This window comes from Thamnophis sirtalis, unplaced genomic scaffold, assembly GCF_051295495.1.
Source record: "Thamnophis sirtalis isolate CommonGarterSnake01/CBP01778 unplaced genomic scaffold, rThaSir2_p1.2 scaffold_2, whole genome shotgun sequence".
Taxonomy (NCBI): domain Eukaryota; kingdom Metazoa; phylum Chordata; class Lepidosauria; order Squamata; family Natricidae; genus Thamnophis; species Thamnophis sirtalis.
The window spans coordinates 25,158,611-25,178,778 of NW_028261382.1; the positions used below are offsets into that span (position 1 = coordinate 25,158,611).

Sequence of the window (20,168 nt, forward strand, 5' to 3'; positions counted from 1 at the left end):
GTCCTGTGACCATTCAAAGTTACAGGGGTCCTGGGTGGTACTTAGGATGGGTCCTGAAAGTTCTGGCTGTCCCAACAGCCCTTAAATGCCACATGGCTGCAATCTGGGCACCTGGCAGCTGACTTAGACAAACAACAGTTGGCAGCATCTTGAAGTCAGGTGATAGATATTTGGCATCTTTCCTGCCAGCTTCCCACAAGCAAAGTCAATGGGGAAGGTGGAAAGTCATGGTAGTTACTCTCCCCCCCCTCCCTCACACTCATTGTGCTCATGCCATGCTGGCCACCCGCATGCCCTTCCCATAGGGTAGCAGCCACTTACCTACCTGCCAGCCTACTTGTGAAATACCTGGAACTCACCGTCCTTGCTTAACAATGGTAACGGGTGTCTGGCTTGCTTTGGTAAGTGATGTGACATCACACTTTACGAATGTACCGCTTAAGGACAAATTCCTCAGAATCGTTATTGTTAACCAAGGACTTCTTCAATGACTGTAATACCTTAGCTATAAGGTTAAAATAACCTTGCAAGTCTGAAAGGACTGTTCCCCTCCACCCCACTTTTCACTGAAGTAGGGAGGGTCCCTTCTGACACCCTCCCCTCCTTTGGACTTGTATTTCATTCATCAGATCTTTGTCTAGGCTGTGGCTCTTCCAGTCACCCATAGTTACTTTCACACGCCTTTCACACCCTTGGCTTCATTACATTTTCGTTTTTATCTTTTATTGTAATAGTAATTACTTTGCTATGAATTGCCCTGCGTTATTAAGTGGCTTACAATTTTAATAAATTATCATTATTGTACATGGTACATATTATTGCTGTTCAACCATTCGGGTCTACCCAGCACTGATTTATTTCCATAATGGCAATTTCTTCTTGGGAACACTCAGTCACTGTAAAGCAATAAAATCAAAATATTGTTTACTCATTCAGTGTAGGATTATTCATAAGAGGAGAAAATGATTGAGTACATGCAGAATTATTACATTAAGTGTAATCATTTGAGGTTGACAAGTGGCTTAAAATTGAATACTTTTGAATACTTGAATACTCTTGATGAGTCAGGGAAACCCAAGGAAGCCCCACAGCACCAGCTGAACAGGATCTGAGATAGAATCGGCCCCTAGTAGCCTGATTGCTCCTGCCCTAGACAACCCATGATTGCAGAATGCTATATAGATCATCCTTCACTTAGGACTGTAAGGAAACCTCCCCACTACAATCGTAAGTTGCTGTGGTTGTTAAGTGAATTGCCTGCCTGGTAGCCTCACTCAACGACACTGTCACAGCATTCCCAGATGCTAAGCAAAATGAGTAAAAGGCTGGCAGCTCCTCTCCCTGTGCAGAACCAGCATTTGGGCCAGAGAAAGGAAGCTCGGATCCTGAGGATCCATGCTTCCTTCTCCTGCCCAGTGCACCAGGTCCCCTCCCCACCACCACAGGGGCCTAATTTTCCAGGCCCTGGTAGTGGTGGCATACAGCTTCTTCCTTTCTTCAACTTGTGCCCCTGGGGAGGGGGCACAATCACGCCTGCCCTCCCTGGGCCGGAAAGTCTTTTTAACTTTCTGGCCCAGGGAGGGGAAGAGGCAGAGTGGGCAGGAGAAAGGAAATGGCTTGTGACCTTCCCTGGCAGTCCCTTCATTCAACACCACTGTACTTTCAAAGCGTTTGTAAGTCAAGGACTACCTGCGCTTCAAGCTGCCCTTGGAGCCCAATGAATGAGAAGCTTCCTCCGACCTAGAATTCAGCAGAGCAGGCAGCTGTGGGCACTTCTGCTTTGTGAACTACACCGGTGGCCAGTTTTCTTCTGAGTGTGTTTCAAGTGTTGGTTGTGACCTCTACAGCCTTACTTCACACAGTGCCTGGTTACTTGAGAGACCACCTGCTGATCTGTTTGGGCAGAGTTTGCAGACTCCAGGTACTTTGGATTAAGCACCTTCATCTCTAGGGACCCACTAAGCACTAAGGCGCCATCTCCGCTGCAGCGCCTGGAAGAGGATTCCCTGAAGATCCAGGCAGCGTCTTCCGCACTGTTGGATGGATTCTCCTGTTGCTCTATGACAGATCCCCAAACTTGGCAACTTTAAGACTTGTGGACTTCAACTCACAGAATTCTCCAGCCTGAGGAATTCTGGGAGTTGAAGTCCATAAGTCTTAAAGTTGCCACGTTTGGGGTCCCCTGTGAGTATGAGATCCACTGTTTCAGACCGTGAGCTGAAACGGTGCGGAGTCGCTCTGGAGTCAAGCGACACTTCAGCAGGATCCACAATGGAGCGAGGCGCATTAATAAACGCGCGCGTGTGTGTGAAGAGAAGCTTGCCAGTCTGCACTCCTGTGAACCCGCTTCTTCTGAACGCTGCCGGTCTCTGCCCGCGATCCTCAGGGCTACTTGCGCGCGATTCAGTTTCAGCGGGAACTGCTCCTGCCGTGCGTGGGGCAAGAATCCCTTTGCAAAAATCCCGGCCTGCAAGCTCCGGCCGTAACGATTCCGGGAGCGAAGGAGGCCTGAAGCCGCCGCCCCCCGCCCCTTCCTCCGCCTGCGAAAGAAACCGAGCAGCAGCAGGAACCCCTCCCCTCCTTCGCTACGCGCCTGCGTCTCTTGACCCTTTAGGCCCGCCGTAGCCGCGAGAGACGCTTCCGCCCGGCGTGTCCTGGCACGTCTTGCCGGGAGCCTCTGCGCTTGCGCGAGCAAGGCAAACGCAAAGAGCGGCGTCGCGCCTGCCTCGCCTGACCGCCCGCAGTGCGCCTGCGCGAGGCCTCGCGCGGCTTCCCCTCCCTCTTCCCTCCTCCCTCCCTCCCGCCGGGCGGCCCGCAGGGAGGCGGCGGCGGCGGAGCCCGAGGAGCCCGCGAGACCCGCCGCGAAGAAGGTGGCACGGTGAGTGAGCCGTGCTGGCGAGCGAGCGGACGGGCGTGGTGGGCCGGCCGCAGCCTCCGGGCCCTCAATCCCACGCGGCGGCACTGGGCGGGCGGTCCGTTTGGGGCCTGGGGAGGCCTCTCCTCGCGCCGCTGCGGCCTCTGCTCCTCCCCAGGAGGCCTCTTTGGCCCTCCGCCCCACCCCCGATGACGCTGCGGGGCCCCGCCGGCAGGACCCTGCAAGGCTTTCCTGTTCCGGTGACCGTGGAGGGGAATCCCCCCCCAAGAGAGACCCCTCCCCCCGGTTCTGTCCTCAGGATCCTCCCTTCTGCTGCTGCTGCTCCCTTCCCTGGGAGGGTCCTCCCCCCCCCCATGGCACTCCAAGAGGGTGGACTTCAACCCCCATAATCTCCCAACTCTCTGGCTGGGGAATTGTGGGAATCGGAGCCCACCCTCTTCAAGCGCCATGTTGGAGGGAGGTGGGGGTTTACACTGAGCTGGTCAGCCTGCTTCACTTTGGGTCCCTCCTGAGCGACCCACAGAAGTCTGCCACGTCTCCCCTTCCTATCGTTGCAGTGGTGGGGGAGTCAATGGCCACGCAGGGGGGGAAAAGCCCGGCCCTGCACTTGGTTGCCTTGTCCGGACGGGACTTGCCTTCCAGGGCTTTGTAGGTCTCTGGTTGGCTGGCAGAAGCTCAGCTACTGTTGGGCAGCTTCTTCACAATGTCCTGGGATGTGTCCTCTCTCCCACTTTATTTCACAGGTGGGTGAAATGCCCCACTGCGCAGTCACGGCCTTGTTGCTGCTCTCAGGTGCAATGTGTCAGTAAAATGCTCTTTCTTTCTCTCTCTCCCTGTCTCCAGAAAGAGGTGAACCTTCCTTTGAGACTAATCCTGGCTTGTGCTTCCCACCATCATGGCTACGGAAGAGAAGAAACCTGATGCGGAGTCAGCCAAACCGCAGTCGGCTCCTTCCTCCTCAACCAATCAGAGCAAGGTGAGTGGAAAGCTTCTGGCCCATCCTTCTGGCTGGAAGTCCAAGGAGAATTCCTCGGGAGAGCCCGAGGAGCATCAAAATCTGCATTTTGCTGAGAGAATATCTTACCTCTCTTCTTGCTTGTAGAATTTAGTTGCTCACAGAACCATCACATCGAAGCATAAACTAAATTTGTGACAGGAGAAGCAGGCTATTGTGCCATCTGTTCCAGCACAGGATAGGTTTGCAATCATTGAATTCGCATATTTATATTCTAGTAACTTTTTGCCAGAACTGTATTGATTTGAGCAACATCAAATAACTTATGTTAAATAAATCCAAGATACAAATAAAAATATGGGGAATGCAAAAAATGTTTTACTACAATGTAAATAAAGAGATGGATGCTGAGCATCTGAAAATGTGCCATATATTAAAAAATATATACCTTTATTTCTATCTTAACTACTGATCAAACTTTTGAAATACAGGTAGTTCTGAAGTTATGATCATTTGCTTAGCAAATGGTACTTAAACTATGAAGGGCCCTTGTAGTTCCAATTCCTATAGGGTCCCTGGTGGCTTCCCACAAGCAAAGTCGATAAGGAAACTGGCAGGAAGTCAGAATCGCAACTTAGCAAGTGCAACTGGGACTTCTGGAATTGGCAGTGCTAAGTGATATGGTCACATGATGTCACATTTTATGACCGTGTCACTTAATGACTGCCGTCCTGGTCCCAATTGTTGTAAGCCAAGGACTATCTGTATCTGCAATCATTAGAACAAAGCACAACTTAAATAAAACAACACATGTCAACAACCGAGAATAGAGCCAGATACAAATGGATGTTTTCTAGCAATTCAGCCTGCAATTCTTTTATTCGGAATTCTTCAATTCTCTGCATTAAGTCTGTGCTCCAGAACTGAGCCCCGATCTCCACCTCCAACATTCTCAAGTGTGACTGACTCTAGTATTTTTCTTAAAAAGTTCTTGGAAAAATGCAAACTATATCTGAATAGCCTAATAAATTTATCTTCATCAGGACAGTAAGATGTTAAAGAGGAAACCACACAGTTTTGGATTTGTGACAGTCAACAGCTTTGCCAGTTGATCAGAACATACTGTTGCAAAAGAACTTCTGTCTCGGCTCGGACTTAGTTCCGGTTAGTCCAGCTGTGCCTTCCAATTGCTGTGCTGGGAGGGTACAAATGTCACTGCCTCCCTGCTAGGCAGCCATTGGCATTTGCAGATACATGGCTTCTGCCCAAAAATCTCCATTTAGTTCTCCAAATGGAGAACTCTCTTCGAAAAATGAATTTTTAGATATTTATTAAAACTGTCTTCTAATTGGTGAAGGAGCAGATTTCAAAAGTGACTCGGTACCTGCATTTGCACCATCTTGTTTTCACATGCTTCTCTGTTAATTTGGTCAATCCTAATAAAAGGATCCTGAAAACCAGTTTGTCGTAGCATTTAAAGGGCTGAATTAGAAGCCAGACCGAGTTCTAATCTCCCCTTGGGTGTGGGACCTGCCTGGATGACTTGAGGCCAGTTGTTTTCTCTCAACCCTCGGGGGGAAAAAAGCACTGGCAAGCCATTTGAAAGCATTGCAGTAAAACTTCAGGGACTTGTCTTTGTGGTCACAAGGCTGATGCGATGGGCCATGAAATAATAGATCTCCCAATTATTGTTTTATTGGGATTGTTTGGCCTCCATGAAGCCAAGGCAGCCTTCCTGCAGAGCTCTCTGCCAAGCCCCAGTTCCTCTGCTGCCTGGAGGGAGGTACAAAGGGCTTGGGAGAATCCTGGCAAGTGGTGGCTAAAGAACTGCGTAGCCCCTGCTTGGCCATGTGGACAAGTTGTTTCATGATCTAACATGACTTTATTTTGCCAGCCTGCACCTGTGAAACCCAACTATGCCCTGAAGTTCACATTGGCAGGACACACCAAAGCCGTCTCCTCCGTAAAATTCAGTCCCAATGGGGAGTGGCTGGCTAGTTCTTGTAAGTATCCTGTGGTTCTCTTCTTTTCTTTCTACAGCATGTAATCCCAGTTAAAGGAACTAAAATTAAAATGGTTATTTTAAAGTGGAAGCCAAATGGGTGGGGTTTGGTTTTTTTACATGTATGGATATTTGTGTCACAGAGTGGAGGCTTCCTTCTGAGCAGGTTGTTATTCAGAAGCCCCCCAGTGTCCTTGAGATGGGCTTGGAAGGACAGGACTTTTGACTGGGATGGCTCCAGAGAAGGCCGTTTGCCTTTGTTCCTGGTTGTCCCAAAGGTGCTTTTTCAGGAGGCAGTTGTTTTTTTCTTTTGAAGACGTTTCACTTCTCACTCAAGAAGCTTCTTCAGCTCTGATAGGATAGGGGGGAATGAAGCACCTGTCAGAGATGAAGAAGCTTCTTGGATGAGAAGCGAAATGTCTTCAAAAGAAAAAACAACAAAGTCCAGTTGCCTAGAAAAGCACCTCTGGGACAACCATGACCTGGAGGACTGAGAATCTCTACAGACTATCGGTTCCTGTTGTGTCCTCATCAGACCGTTTGTGATTTTCACTGCCATTGAAGCAGCTGGTAACCTCATTTGTCATCTGTGCTTTCTTTTGACCTATACTTGCCACTGTAACTTAAGAAAAATTGTTCTTGATACAGGGGGCGATCACATCATTTCTGAACATCTGTAAAACTGGCAGAATTAGGATTTCTTAAGGCTGTCTATATGCTCGGGGTTGTATCAGGGAAAGCTATGTTTATGATTGGTGTAAACATTTATAATTTTGCACAATATACTCTGGTTTTCCATCCTCTAGACTAGGCAGAGGCGAGTGGAAGCCCCGGAGCTTTGGAATTTTTTATCACAGCTCACTCTGAATGGATTTGTTGGCTGGACATTTGTAAAGATGGAAGTGTTTGTGTTCACAATACTTTATGGCTGGCCCTGCTGGTTGGACTCCCTTGCAGGGCACAGCCTCCCTCGTCATCCCAGGGGAAAGCAGCTCCTGCTGTTGCCCGGCCTTCTCCAACTCTCACTGGGTTAATTGTCTGCCAGTTGCCAAGAACCCACATGTCAATCACGCGACTGCACGGAACACTCTGAGGGCCACTGCTCTTTTCAGCACCATCTTAACTTCAGATGATTAAACAGCATTAAATGAGATCTACTTGCTTTTGCAGCAAACAAAATTATGGGTGGCAAACTGACTTTTATAATCATTTTCACTTTTTATCCTTTCTTTTTTTTTCAGCGGCTGATAAGCTGATTAAAATTTGGGGTGCTTACGATGGCAAGTTTGAAAAAACCATGTCTGGACATAAACTGGTAAGTATGATACACAGAATGGGAGTTTGATGCTCCTTGCAAATTTAACTGAGATGGTCCCAAGAGACAGGATCCCCTTCCTTAGCAGAATCCTTCCCAAGGAGGCCTTGTAATAAGCCATGAGAAGGAAGTTACGGTCTGGCGTCACTGAGGTGGCCTCTCAGTCGTAAGTATGACAGATCATACTTTGGGGACAAAAAGCATAAAGGGAAGAGAGATTTCTAGACTAAACAATGTTTGACCACAAATGGGGAGACAGATTTTGAAAGCACTTCCTAAACCACTACTGAGGAGTAGTTGGGCACATCAGGAGTTGTATCAAGTGAAGCATTTGCTGGAGGAGTCTGCTGTCATCCTTCTGGGTATAGCAATAGCAATAGCAGTTAGACTTATCTACCGCTTCATAGGACTTTCAGCCCTCTCTAAGCGGTTTACAGAGTCAGCATATTGCCCCCAACAATCCGGGTCCTCATTTTACCCACCTCGGAGGGATGGAAGGCTGAGTCAACCTTGAGCCGGTGAGATTTGAACAGCCGAACTGCAGGACTGCAGTCAGCTGGAGTAGCCTGCAGTGCTGCATTTAACCACTGCGCCACCTCGGCTCATTCATTCAAGAGACACCTGTGCATCCTAAACGAGGGCTTTTCCAGGCCAATTCTTTGTGATGTCCATGTAGGTGTTATAAAAGAGATGATTATTGCTCTTTCTGCAATTTTGTTTTAAGCTTTCAAATGTCATTTGCAGCCCTGAGACTTCCTAGCAGTCTGACTTTTCATGAGCGTCTCCTGATCACCCAAGGCAGTTGGCAATGCCAGTTGCTGGGGAGGGATGAGGTTTCCCAAACTTTGGGTGAAGAAGAAATCATTGCAGAGGCATTTTTTTCTGTTTTGCAGGGGATCTCTGATGTTGCTTGGTCATCTGATTCTAATCTTCTTGTCTCTGCCTCCGATGACAAGACTCTCAAAATTTGGGACGTCAGCTCGGTAAGGTTACTGATTGTGTGATTTCAATGCCCCAAAACTTTACCTTTCGAGAGACACTTCATATCAAGTCTGACATATGCCCTGAGCCAAAAAGTCCCTCTTTTTTTCCAATCGGGCTTAATTGCAGTCCCTAATTTTCTCTTCTCTGCCTTAAGGGAGTTGAAACTCCTGAAGGGAGTTTTTTGTGGCAGTTCCAGGATCAGTTAAACTTTACTAAGAGAAAGAGAGTTATGAAACAACATCAATACCTGGGAAAATCCTAAAAAAGATAATCAATTAGCGAATTTGTGAGCACCTAGAAATCAGTAATGAAGTCAGCATGGATTTGTTAAAAACAGATCGTGCTCAACAAACCTTACATTCTTCTTTGACAAAGTGACTAAATTAGAGAACCCAAGAAATGCTGTAAACATAGTACATTTGGATTTCAGTGAAGCCTTTGACAAAGGAGATCACAACCTATTCCTTGGCAAGATAGGAAAATGTGGGATAGAAAACATGACCACAAGCTAAATTCATAACTGGCTGACTAACCACACTCGGTGCATAGTCCTTAATGAGACTACATCTACATGGATGGAAGTGGGCAGTGGGTTACCTCAAGATTCTGTCCTGTGCCCAGGACTCTTCAACTTCTAGATGAAGGGATAGATGGGGTGGCTCATCCGATTTGCAGGCGATAGCAAGTTGAGGGGATTTGCTAACACTTTGGAAGTCAAGGTTCAGAATGATTTTGACAGAATTAAGGGTTGCGCCTGATTCAAAAGATTCAGTTCTTCACTGGCAAGAAAAATAAGGACTTAGGAATGATCAGGTGCACAGATACACAATAGTAGGTACCTGGCTCAATTAACTGTGAGAAGGATCTAGTAAACCTTAAGTATGAATTAGTGTGCAGCAGCTGCCAAAAAAGCCAGTGCAGTCCTAGATTGTATCAACAGAGGGGGACAATCAAGATCACAGGACACGATTAGCACCGCTTTATACTGCACTGATCCAATTCTGGTCGTCACAATTAAAAAAAAGGTGTTGGGACCCTAGAAAGTGCAGAGAAGAGCAATAAAGAGCATTAGGGTTCTGGAGGCTAAACCATACGATGAATGGTGAAAGGAACTAGGTATATCTAGCCTGTTGAGAAGGATTAGGGCGACATGATAGATGCCTTCCAATATTTGAAGGGCTTTCACAGAGAAGAGGGGATTGACTTATTCTGCAAAGCACCTGAGGGCAGAGCAAGAAGCTAGAGACAAACCTGGAACTAAGGAGAAATGTCCTAACAGGATAATTAATCCATGGAACAACTTCTGGAGTTGTAGGTGCTTCATTGCTGGAGGCTTTTATGAACCATTTGTCTGGGATGTTTGAAGAAAACTGCTGGAGTGACCAGAAGAGAGAAAATCAGAAATGAGACAATAAGAATTGGCAGAGGGCCAAATCTTAAATTACCATAATTTTCGGAGTGTAAGACGCACCAAGGTTTTGAAGAGGCAATTTTTTAAAAAAAAAGTTTTTGTACTCTGCAAACCTCCCCAAAACAGGCCTGTTTTTTCCCAAATAGGCTTTAGGGGGCTTGCAGAGTGCGCCTGGGAGTGCCCTCCCCCCAAAGCAAAAACAGCCCGTTTTTCGCAAAAACAGGCCCATTTTTGTCAAAAGATTTGCATGTATAACCTTTAGGAGGCTTATAGAGTACTCCTGGGGGTGGGGGAATTGAGCAAAAAACGGCCCATTTTTCATTCATTTCTGCCCTCCCCAGCCCTCAGGAGCTCTCTAAAAGCCTTCTACAGGCTCTGAACAGCCATTTTGGTGAAGGGGGGTTTCAGGAGGCAAAAAATGCTATATTCAGTGTATAAGACGCACCCAGATTTTCAGCCTCTTTTGAGGGAAAAAGGTGTTTCTTATACTCTGAAAAATACAGTCTATACAAAACAGCAAATAAAGTGATTTGCTGACCTGGAGAGGATGTCTTGGGATTCCACACCATACAAAGCCTATATAAAATGGGAGAAGGTCAAAGGCAGACCCCAAAGAAGTTGGGGAGACAACATCCAAGACACACCACAACAGCAGCAGTTAACCAAGGTTGGAGCCACCAGAAGAACAAGAGCTAGAACTTTGTATCTCCCCTGACACCTGAAGTTGTAAAAGGAGAAGGAAAAGATGGAAGGAAGGAAGAGAGAAAGAGAAAAAGAAGGGAAAGAAAGGAAAGAAGGAAAAGAGAAAGAAAAGGAAAAGAAAGGAAAGAGAAGGAAAAGAGAAAGAAGGAAAACAAAGAAAGAGAAAAAGAAAAACAAGGTTTCTTGCCTTGGGCAGGGCATTTTGTTGAGGTCCCTTCCAGCCTTATGATTCTATGTTGTCCAGGACAGCTTTTATTCCCATGGAGGGAGAGACAGGCAGTTCAGATTGTATGTCAGCTGGAGAAGATTTGGATGCTGGCAGAAGAGTTTAGAGATGCAAATGGATCCTGTCCTTTTGGCAGTTCTAAAGTAGCATCTGTCCAATAGAAAAGGGATTCCGTCCCATTCTTCTGGAATGTAAAGATTGGAAAGAAACCAGTCTGACCCTTCACCAGTGGAGGAATCTCCTACTGCAGCCTTCTCCTAGGAGGCCCTTCAGCCTCTGCTTAAACAGCTATGGCCTCTTCCATTGAGGAGCAGCCCGTAATTCTGGAGTTTTTTGCTGATGTTTCCAAATCAATTTCCTTACCATTTAAACGGGTTGTTTTTTGCTCCTGCCTTCTGGGGCAGCCTCCAGCCATTTTTATTTATGTTCGAAATGATGACCCTTTGGCTGTACTTTGGCACAGCTGTTATGTTTTCCTGTAGAGTTTCTCTTTTCCAATTAAACCTCTTTAAGAATTCCAATTACCCCTCATAAGTTTTTCCTTGCTGCCTTACTTCGTCACCTCTGGACACCTTCCCTTCTGTCAGTGTCCATCTTAAAATCCTCTGAGCTGGATGCAGTATTCTTGGCATGGGCTGCCCACCGGAGCAGAGAGCAGAGAGGAATGGTGACTCCCCTTGATCTTGAGGCTTAGCTTGGCTTCTGTTAATGTGGCCTCTGATTGCATTGGCTTTTGGCTCAGGTTGTCACCCACCAAGAAACCCAGATCCTTTTTGTCCATTCAGTGGCCCAGAATGGTTCTCTGTCTCTGGGCCTTTGATTTCTCCCCCCCCCCCCCCAAACTTATGACGTCTCCGTCACTTATTACCACTTGTCCCGTTCTTCTGGAAGAGTGCTACCGTCCAAGGATATTTGGTGAACTCTCAAGGAAGTAATTTGTAAGTCGGTTGGACACGCAGGCCCTGGAGGGACGTCCTGCCCTTCCCCACTCCCTCCTGAGCGTGCCCCATTCCTCCCACCAGAAGCAGCTTTTGAAAGGCTTTTGTGGGATGTGATGGTGCTGCCAGCTGTGCAGTCACCTCAGGGCAGTCCAGCTCGGTTCACATCACTTGAATTGTTTTTCAGCACTTGACCAGAGTTATGCAGCAAGGAGAAAATGTCTTGTTTTGACATCACTCTGGATGAGCAGAGGCAGAGGGAGTGATGGTTAAAATCAGGGGGACAACTCATCCTCAGAAGTTGTGGGTGCTCCATCACTGGAAGCTTTGAAGAGGAGACTGAGCAACCATTTGTCCGGCATGGGATAAGGTCTCCTGCTTTGGCAGCAGTTTGGACTAGAAGACCCTGTTGTTCGGTTATTTTTCTGTATTTTGGCAAAAATGAAACATACAAAGCCTTTGGAATTTATTTTTACTGGGTAAAAAGGACAGAGCTAGTGCAGATATTTAATTGTCATGGCTGATGTTTGATCACTTCCCTGTCTGAAAATTTTGAATGTGATTCTGTTTCTTACACCAGGTAGGGTTCCCATAATGTGGCACTAATGCTTGTCCTGTGAACAGAAAAACAAGACAGAGGTAGCGGAAAAGAAAGGGGTGGACTGGTGATGCCAGGGTGGTGTTCAGGAGGTAGACATCTTGCTTACTTGCTTGCCCAGCCAGCCTGTAGTCCTGATGCTGCCTGGTTAGAACAGCCTGTCTGGCTACCTCTGAGCAGGCACAGCCTTGTGTGGCTTGTCCGGAAGGGCAGCCTCCTTCCAGGAAGAGAAGAGAATTCTTTATTGGCCAAGGCTGATTGGACACACAAGGACTTCGTCTTCGGTGCATAAGCTCTCAGTGTACATAAAAGCTATAAGTGATAAAACATGACCATAGTCGTCATAAAAATACATCATAAATCATAGGATATAACACTTAGTGACAGTTATAGGATACTAAATAAGCAATCAACATAAATCATACTAGGAAACTAAATAAAACAATATAAATCATAAAGAAACAATATAGTTATAGTCATAAGTAGAAAAGGAGATGGGCGATAGGAAAGATGAGAAGAATATTAATACAGCCTTACTAAATAGTTTGACAGTGTTGTGGGTATTAGTTGTTTAGCAGAGTGATGGCATGTGGGGGGAAACTCTCCTTGTGTCTAGTTGTTCTGGTGTGCAGAACGTGGTTTTGAGGGTAGAAGAAATGCCAACTTCTGTGAAGAAAAGATGCCTGTCCAAAGCCAAGGTCAAGGTTTATGTGCCAGTTGCAAAGTAGAGAGGGGGCCGGATGGATGGAGGCCTTTCCCGTCTCCCATTTTTCAGGAGTGAAGTTTGGGCAGGACACCCCCCCCGCCGGAGCTCTGACAAAAGAGTGAAGTGTTTCGCCAGCCTCCTTTCAGCATCACATTATATCTGAGTCCATTTTGGTTCTTTCTGCAAAGTGTGGGTGGGAGACGTTTTTAAAAATGCATCTCTCTCTCTCTCTCACTGTAGGGAAAATGCTTAAAGACTCTGAAGGGGCACAGCAACTATGTCTTCTGCTGCAATTTCAACCCTCAGTCAAACCTCATCGTCTCAGGATCGGTAAGCATCTGGCTGGGCAAGGCAGAAATGCCCCAGGGGCTCTCGGGACCTGTGGCCAGATGGGCTTCCTTGCCTTTCTAGAGCTGCAGCTCTGCCTTCGGAGGCCCCAAAGTGTAGCCCTGCCCACCCCATGCCCCTGGATTCCCCTGGGCCAACGAAAAACCCCTGGTTTCCAGCCTCCAGGGGGGCCTTCTGTTGCAGGATGAGGGTCTCCTAGGAGTTCTAGCATCTTCTCTCTTTCTTCCTCCCTTTTTTTTCTCCATAGGGGATAAAATCTTATTAATTAGATGTATCATATGTAAACAAATAGAGCAGGAGATATTAGATGAGCTATTTTTACAGCAAAATAACCTTTTTCTAAATACTCCCATTATTTTCTGTCTTATTCTGCTAGAATTTTGATTGATTTTTATTTTCCTGAAAATTATAGCTCAAATATTCACTAGTTATAGCCCCACCTCTCCCATTTATCTGGCAGCCATTTCATGCAGAAAAATTAAGTGTTTCCATGCGAGTGTCTTCCTCCACAGAGGGTGTGTGTTTTTTTTTGGCATTTTCAATTAGTTTCTCTCCCCCCCCCCCGAATGCTACTGGAAGGGATCCAGAGGGTGACCTGGGGGCATGAGGAAGGGCTTCAGAAGCCCCATCAGTCCCTTGAGCCATGGGGAAGGTCTGTGCGAAATGGAGGCACCCTGGGCGCCCCGAGTCAGAAATAGTTGCTTTTGGGGGGTCCATAGCAGGGCATGGGAACAATGAGAATATATTTGCTGAACAAAACTCCACGTTGGTGACAGGAAGGGCATCCGGCCAGTAAACACTCTGCTAGCTCCATTCAGTTGCCCAGACTCCAGCCCTCAAGGGATTATGGGGTCGTTAAATGAGGATGAAAGCAGGGCACTGGAAAGGACCCCCTGGAAGCTGGGCTCCACCACAGGGGAGAATGTTTCTGGTTCTTTTCTGTGGCTGCTCAAGAGGGATGATTTGGAGCCTGTTTCTGTGGTGGAGGGGGGGGGGGAGAGACAGGCTTCCCCTCAGAGCAGGAAATGCTCCCCTGCCGAAGCAGAAGCCCTTGGGATGTTTCTGACTCTCTTCTCTGCTTTTTTTCCAGTTTGACGAAAGCGTCAGGATCTGGGATGTCAAAACGGGGAAGTGCCTGAAAACACTGCCAGCCCACTCGGACCCCGTTTCTGCTGTAAGTTCTCTTGAGGGGAAGGGGGCCAAGGTTTCCCAGGGAGTCTTGGCTGGGAAGAAGGGAGGGCCTTCCTCCGTGGGACGGAAGAGGGAGGGCCCCAGAGCCTGTTCCCTCCCTTCCCTTGGCCCCCAAATAACAGGGAGTCGTCTTGCCTTCAGGTGCATTTTAACCGCGATGGCTCCCTGATCGTGTCCAGCAGCTACGATGGTCTGTGGTGAGTAGAGGGCAAAGAAAGGCCCGTGGCACTGAGTCAAGGCTGCCTAGCTGGGCAAAGCAGCTCCTGCAAGCCATTCTTTCCCTGGGACGGTGCATGGCAGAGCTGGAGGAGGGAGGGAGGGAGCATGATCCCTGAATTAACATGGACCTGACCTGGGGAGGGAGCTTCTATTGGGAGGGGAAGTCCTTTCGGCTTTTGGGTTGTCTTCCTCCTCCCCGCCCCACACCCCAGTGGGTCACGTGAGCCTGCCTGGGGCCCTGTAGAAAAGGATGGCTTGCCAGGAGAAAGTTTGGGGCCTGGCTTGGCCCAAGAGTCCCCCAGCCTTGGCCAAGACTCAAGCCGTGCATTTGTGCATCCAAAAGCTTTCCCATCCTTCCTTACCCAAACTAGGCTGTTTTGCTCTTTTGGATAACTGGAACCTGAAGAGCTCCGGCCTTCCCCGAACCCCACATGCAGCCTCGGCTTCTCCCACTTGGCTCTCCTACTCTGGGCTGTTTCCTTGGTGGAAAACAAAGCCTTGGCGATGTGGGAGAGGGGCTGTATGTCCTCCCAAACCCTGAAGAGCAGCTGGCCAGGCAGGAGGGAGGATGTTTAGGGCCCCACAGGATGGGGCCTATTCTTGCCCTGACCCTCTTGCCAGCATCTCTCAGCACCCCAAGGCTTCCCTTCCTTCCCCCCTTTCTCATTCCTTTCTGAGATCCTGTGGGGAGGGGACCATCAAAGGAAAATACAGCACCAGGGATTCATTATTGTAGAGAAAACTTTAATTTGAGAAGGTCTCTTCACCTGAGGCTGAAGAGAGACGAGTGGTGCAGAGATGGATATGTTGTGATAGCCAAAAGCCCTGCAACTAATAGGAGCATGGAAGGAGCAGCCTTGCTCCATGAAAGCCAATGGATTGGGGGAGCCGTCCTGTTCCTTGGAGCACCCTGTGAAGCCAGGGAAGCTGGCAGCGGCTGGGCCTCCTGCCCTGGGAATAGAGAGCCGTGGGAGGGATTGTTTCTCACAGCTTCCTGGGTGAGAGTCGGGGCATCCTCGGAGCAGCTGGTGAGCAGCCTGGGTTGTATGATGGCTTGTTCAGTGGGCCACCCGTTTTCTTGTGGACGGCCAGTGGTCTGTGGTGGAAGGAAGGAGACGACCTTGGGGGAGGCGGGCAAGGGCCCTTCCCGAGGTCCAGGGGGCCAAAACATTTCAAAGTTCCGAGGCAGCATCCAGGAGGGGCTCCGGCAGGTGTCTCCCTTGAGCCAGCGAGCAATGTGGACAGGTCCCCCGGGGTCTCTCCTCAGGGCCAGCTCCAAGACGAGCAGCCCTGGCCTTCCTATGGCCTGCCTTTCCTGGCCTGGTCTGTCTCGTGGGGCTGAGGGCTGTGGAGAGAAGGGAAAATGGAGGGAAGAGGGGACCCTGGCGAATGATGTGTCTGTTGTCCCTCCCCCCCCCCCCAATTCCCAATCCTGGGCTGGAAGTTTGAAAAATCAGAATCTCGGCATGACCAGAAATCATTGTAGCCACTGAGCATCCTGATGGACTCCATGCCTCCTCTTCCTCCTCCTCCATGCCTAGTGGGATGAGTGGCGGTCAGACCCCACTGAAGCCTGGAATGTTTGACTGCCTCCTGGTTTCATCAGAGAAAAACCTTAGGGGAGCACTGCCTGTTCCTGGCCCTCTCCCCTCCCTCTCTTTGAGCTCAGCCCACCCTAATTGCCCCAGCCCTTCACTTCCCCACCCTCTGCTTAGCTACCTTATGACCTGCATGGCTCCTGGTTTCCATTTCAAAATAAAAGTTTTTATGGAGGGAAATTCTGAAAGCTTACTCTTAAAAAAAAAAAGACATTCCTGAGCCCTTTGCTCTAAAATGTGCCAGTCCTGAGGAGCAGTTTGTGGAGCAGCCCCTGATCCAGATGTTGCTTGCAGGAGAGGCCTGCATTTCCTGCTGAACCAAATGAAATGATGCCACCAGAGTCTATTCCATTTCTGTTCAGAGTGCCCTGGCTGTGCTGTGTGTTTGTGTGTGTGGTCCATCCATCTCCCTCCCCCCCCCCCCCAACTTTCTGCCTGACTAACATGACTCCCTTGGCATTGCAGCCGGATCTGGGACACGGCTTCTGGCCAGTGCTTGAAAACGTTGATTGGTGAGTTGGCTCCCCTCCAAGAGGAATTGGCTCAGGCAAATCCTCACTTCCCCATGTGGGGCTGAGACATAGGCCTTTCTTTCATTCTCTTTTTCAGATGACGACAATCCCCCCGTGTCATTTGTGAAATTCTCTCCCAACGGCAAATATATTCTAGCAGCCACTCTGGATAAGTAAGAGCCAAAGAATTCTGATTTTCCGAAGAAAACGGCCAGAGGAGGGAAAGGCTGACCGAGGCGATGGGAGGAAGGTCCCACTGGGCTTCTAGCCCTGGAGAGTTCTGGACCAGCCAGGCTCTTCGATTTCCTCGGCTGGGTGTGAAAAACCAGGAAGCCCAGTTGCCCCTGAAACCTCCAAAATCTTTTGCCAAACTCTAATTGTAAAGGTGTCAGAAAGGAAACCATTTTAAATGCATGACTGGAGAATAATCTTTTTAAAAATAGCTTCAGCTTTTTCCCCTGGTGCTGCCTGGTCCTCCTTGAGGAGCAGCCCCTTGCCCAAACTGCCCCGCAGGCCACAAAGAGGCCTCAGGCAATTTGGCGAGACCTCCGGCTTCATTTCCCCGTTTATTTTTACAATGGCTCTTTATTTAGCTTCCACTTCCATTCAAGAGTAGCAGCCTAGGAGCCTCCAAAGTGTGAAAGGGGTTAGGTAAAAAATAAACTCCCCCCAAAATTAAATATTTGGGTGTGGTTTTAAAAATCTTTCAAGAAGGGGAAAAACAGGTGATGTGAACAAACAGGTAGATAGAGGGAAGAAAGCAAGAGAAATATTCCCTTCCGGGCTGGTGGGGAGCAAAGGAAGACAGGCCCCAAGAGAGCTGGAGGTCAGGGGGGAGGGGCAGTTGGGGCGGGGGTCATTCTGTGGGTCTTTCTAACCAGAGTGTTTCCATCCCTCCAGCACTCTCAAACTTTGGGACTACAGCAAAGGAAAGGTGAGTGCCTGTGTTTAACCCCGAAGATGCTCCCATTAATCCCTGGAAGGTTTAGGCAGAGGAGAGCGGCTCTCCCTTCAGCCTGAGGGATTCATTAAGCAGTCTCAGACTAACCAAACCGGCTGCTGGCTTCATTCCTTGCTGTCCTCCTGCAGCAGAAGCTTCATTCAAACAGTAATTTGAAATTTGCAGTTTGGCAAATAGCCTCCAGTTTCTGAATATTCCCAGACCACTAAAATTCAGGAGGGTGCAGAGTTGAGGAGGGTGCAGACATGATATCTGGGGAGAAGTTTCCTCTTTGTCCAGAGGGAAAGTCTGGCTTTGCAGGTAAGAGGGAGGATGGACGGACGGCAGGGGTCTCCCCTGCCTGGACCCTCCTGCTGAGGTGTGATAGGTGGCTCTATGACCTTTCTGTTTTCCAGTGCCTCAAGACCTACACAGGCCACAAGAATGAGAAGTATTGCATCTTTGCCAACTTTTCAGTTACTGGTGGAAAGGTGAGCATCTCTTTTCTGAGATACAGGTGGGGGGGGGACCCGTGTCTCCCACCTCGGTGCAAATGCCATCTGAATTGAAACTGAACCGGCAGCATTCGAATTCAGGGGCAGGGCCTGGGTGAGGGGACAAGGTCAGGTAAGGCGGCAGCAGCGGCGCCTGTCCTGGGAACGGGATCCAAGGCAGGGGTATCAAACTCGATTTCACTCAGGGCTGCATCAGGGTTCTGTTTGACCTCAGAGGGGCCGGGTGGGCGTGGCCAGCTCGTCCCTTGTGTCAGGGGCCCCTGTAGCTGGGAGGAGGGAAGAGAGCGAGAAGCGGCCCACCTGTCGGGATCCTCACCTGGGCCCAGCCGGGCTCAGTCCTTCTGAACGCCTTTCCTCCCTCCAGTGGATCGTGTCCGGTTCGGAGGACAACTTGGTGTACATTTGGAATCTCCAAACGAAGGAGATTGTACAGAAGCTGCAAGGGCACACAGGTAGGAACCCTCGGGCTGCCTGCAAAGTGGCTGAGAAGCCGGCTTCCTCCTGATGCGATGGGGCTGCCCAAGCCCCCCCCGCCCCCGGCTGTCAGCACCTGGCCTGAAACAGCTACGGCTTTGGGGTGGGGGGACGGTTCAGCTTTGTGTCAAGCACAAACTTCCTTCCCTTTGGACCTGGAACTTTGGGAGCCCAACCCTGCAATCCGGCCGCTCCCACTATCTCCCCACCCCTGATTCCCTCCCACCAGCAGGGATCTGCCTTTAACCCTAGAGGGAGAGGATGCAGGGCCTCAATGGACTTGGCTTCTCCCTGCCATAGAGCTGCAAACAACCAAGGGGGGGGGGTATTGATCCTGGCGCTGGGTGGGAATGTTGGGGACTTCTGCTTGAAGTAGTTGTGCCTCCTCCCGCCCCCGGATCCAGGACTGTTGGCACATGGTGGAGTTTAGAGTCATTGCTACTAAAGAATGAGATGGTGCCATTGGGGTTTCTTGACTAGGAACATAGGAACACAAGCCCTCTGGCCACAAAACAACCCACCTGCGACTCTCCAGTTGCAACTGCTGGTCTTAGCCAGATCTGCTCCTTGGTGGCTGTCCAGCCCCCCTCCCCTTTCCTGGCCTGGGGGAGACTGGGGAGAAGTGCCTGCAGGATGCATGCAAAGCTGCCATGTGGTGTCCACATGCTGTGGTTCTTTCCCCCCCCCGGGGGGGGGCAGCTCTGGCTTCCCACAAGGAGGCAGGTGGTGCTGGCTGGTAACGACAGGCATCTTGGTCCCTCTTTCCCAACAGACGTTGTGATCTCCACGGCTTGCCATCCAACCGAGAACATCATTGCCTCCGCAGCCCTAGAGAACGACAAAACGATTAAACTTTGGAAGAGTGACTGTTAAGTGCCCTGGGCACCGGCATCACACAGAGACTGTTGGGGTGGTGTCCATAAAATCGAAGGGTATTTTGTGTTTGTGTTTTTTAAAAAAGAAAGGAAAAAAAACCAACCCACATTTCAGCCGCATTAGCAGGAAATCCGGAGCGATGTTAAGGCTTGGCCTACGGAGAACCGAAGCGCCCTTTTCCTTGGCCTGACCCTTGTGTGGGGAGCCCCCCCCCACGGAGTGGGGGCTGTTCAGTCCTGTCTCCCCCCAGAAAGAATCTTTTTAAAGTTCTGATTTAAGACCACCTCAGGCCCCCTTCAGCGAAGGAGCTCAGGGGCCCCGATAGGCCTCCTCAGTGAAGACGGAAGAATATTTTCAGTGCGACCAAATCAATGTGCCCCATGTGGCCCTTTCCCTGCCTGGTTTCCCAGAGTCTCCCCTCCTGCTGTGGGCTCTGGTGGATGCTATTGCGGTGAAAATCTTCCAAGGCTTCCCCCCCCTTGCCCCCTCCCGCCAAAAAAAACCCAAAAGAACCAACTCTTGTGACCCCTTTTTTGTTTTCTTTTTACTTTTTAAAACCATTCTGGCAAATTTCACAATATGTGTACAGTTACCTAAGTGTAAAGAATTTTTTTATCTGGAAAAATGTCTGTATGGACTTGTATTGCTTAATAGTATGACTGTATCTTTTCTGGCGTCGACCCTTCTTCCTCTTCTTCCTCTCTCTCGGTGGTACTCTTGGTGTCCTGCGCATCCCGGACAGTCATCGTACGTTCGGCAGAATAAAAAGTGGGATTTCAAGTG

The 20,168-nt window shown here is 49.2% G+C and overlaps 1 protein-coding gene across 1 annotated transcript; it reads left to right on the forward strand.

Annotated features, from left to right (window-relative positions):
- Positions 1 to 2,736: 2,736 nt before the first annotated feature.
- WDR5 (WD repeat domain 5) lies at positions 2,737 to 20,168 on the forward strand. The gene is made up of 14 exons (XM_014065721.2): positions 2,737 to 2,878; positions 3,719 to 3,851; positions 5,725 to 5,833; positions 7,074 to 7,147; positions 8,041 to 8,130; positions 12,953 to 13,042; positions 14,151 to 14,234; positions 14,393 to 14,448; positions 16,534 to 16,580; positions 16,678 to 16,753; positions 17,481 to 17,514; positions 17,937 to 18,011; positions 18,400 to 18,487; positions 19,282 to 20,168. Exons 2-14 carry the CDS (start codon positions 3,771 to 3,773, stop codon positions 19,380 to 19,382), a joined length of 1,005 nt encoding a protein of 334 aa, XP_013921196.1. The 5' UTR covers positions 2,737 to 2,878; positions 3,719 to 3,770; the 3' UTR covers positions 19,383 to 20,168.

What these genes read in the sequence shown, in the direction of transcription:
- WDR5 (XM_014065721.2), top strand. Translation starts at nt 3,771, where the DNA reads ATGGCTACGGAAGAGAAGAAACCTGATGCGGAGTCAGCCAAACCGCAG. An exon ending in ACCTCATCGTCTCAGGATCG is followed by an intron (nt 13,043 to 14,150) that starts GTAAGCATCTGG and finishes CTTTTTTTCCAG; the next exon opens with TTTGACGAAAGCGTCAGGAT. An exon ending in GAAGCTGCAAGGGCACACAG is followed by an intron (nt 18,488 to 19,281) that starts GTAGGAACCCTC and finishes CTTTCCCAACAG; the next exon opens with ACGTTGTGATCTCCACGGCT.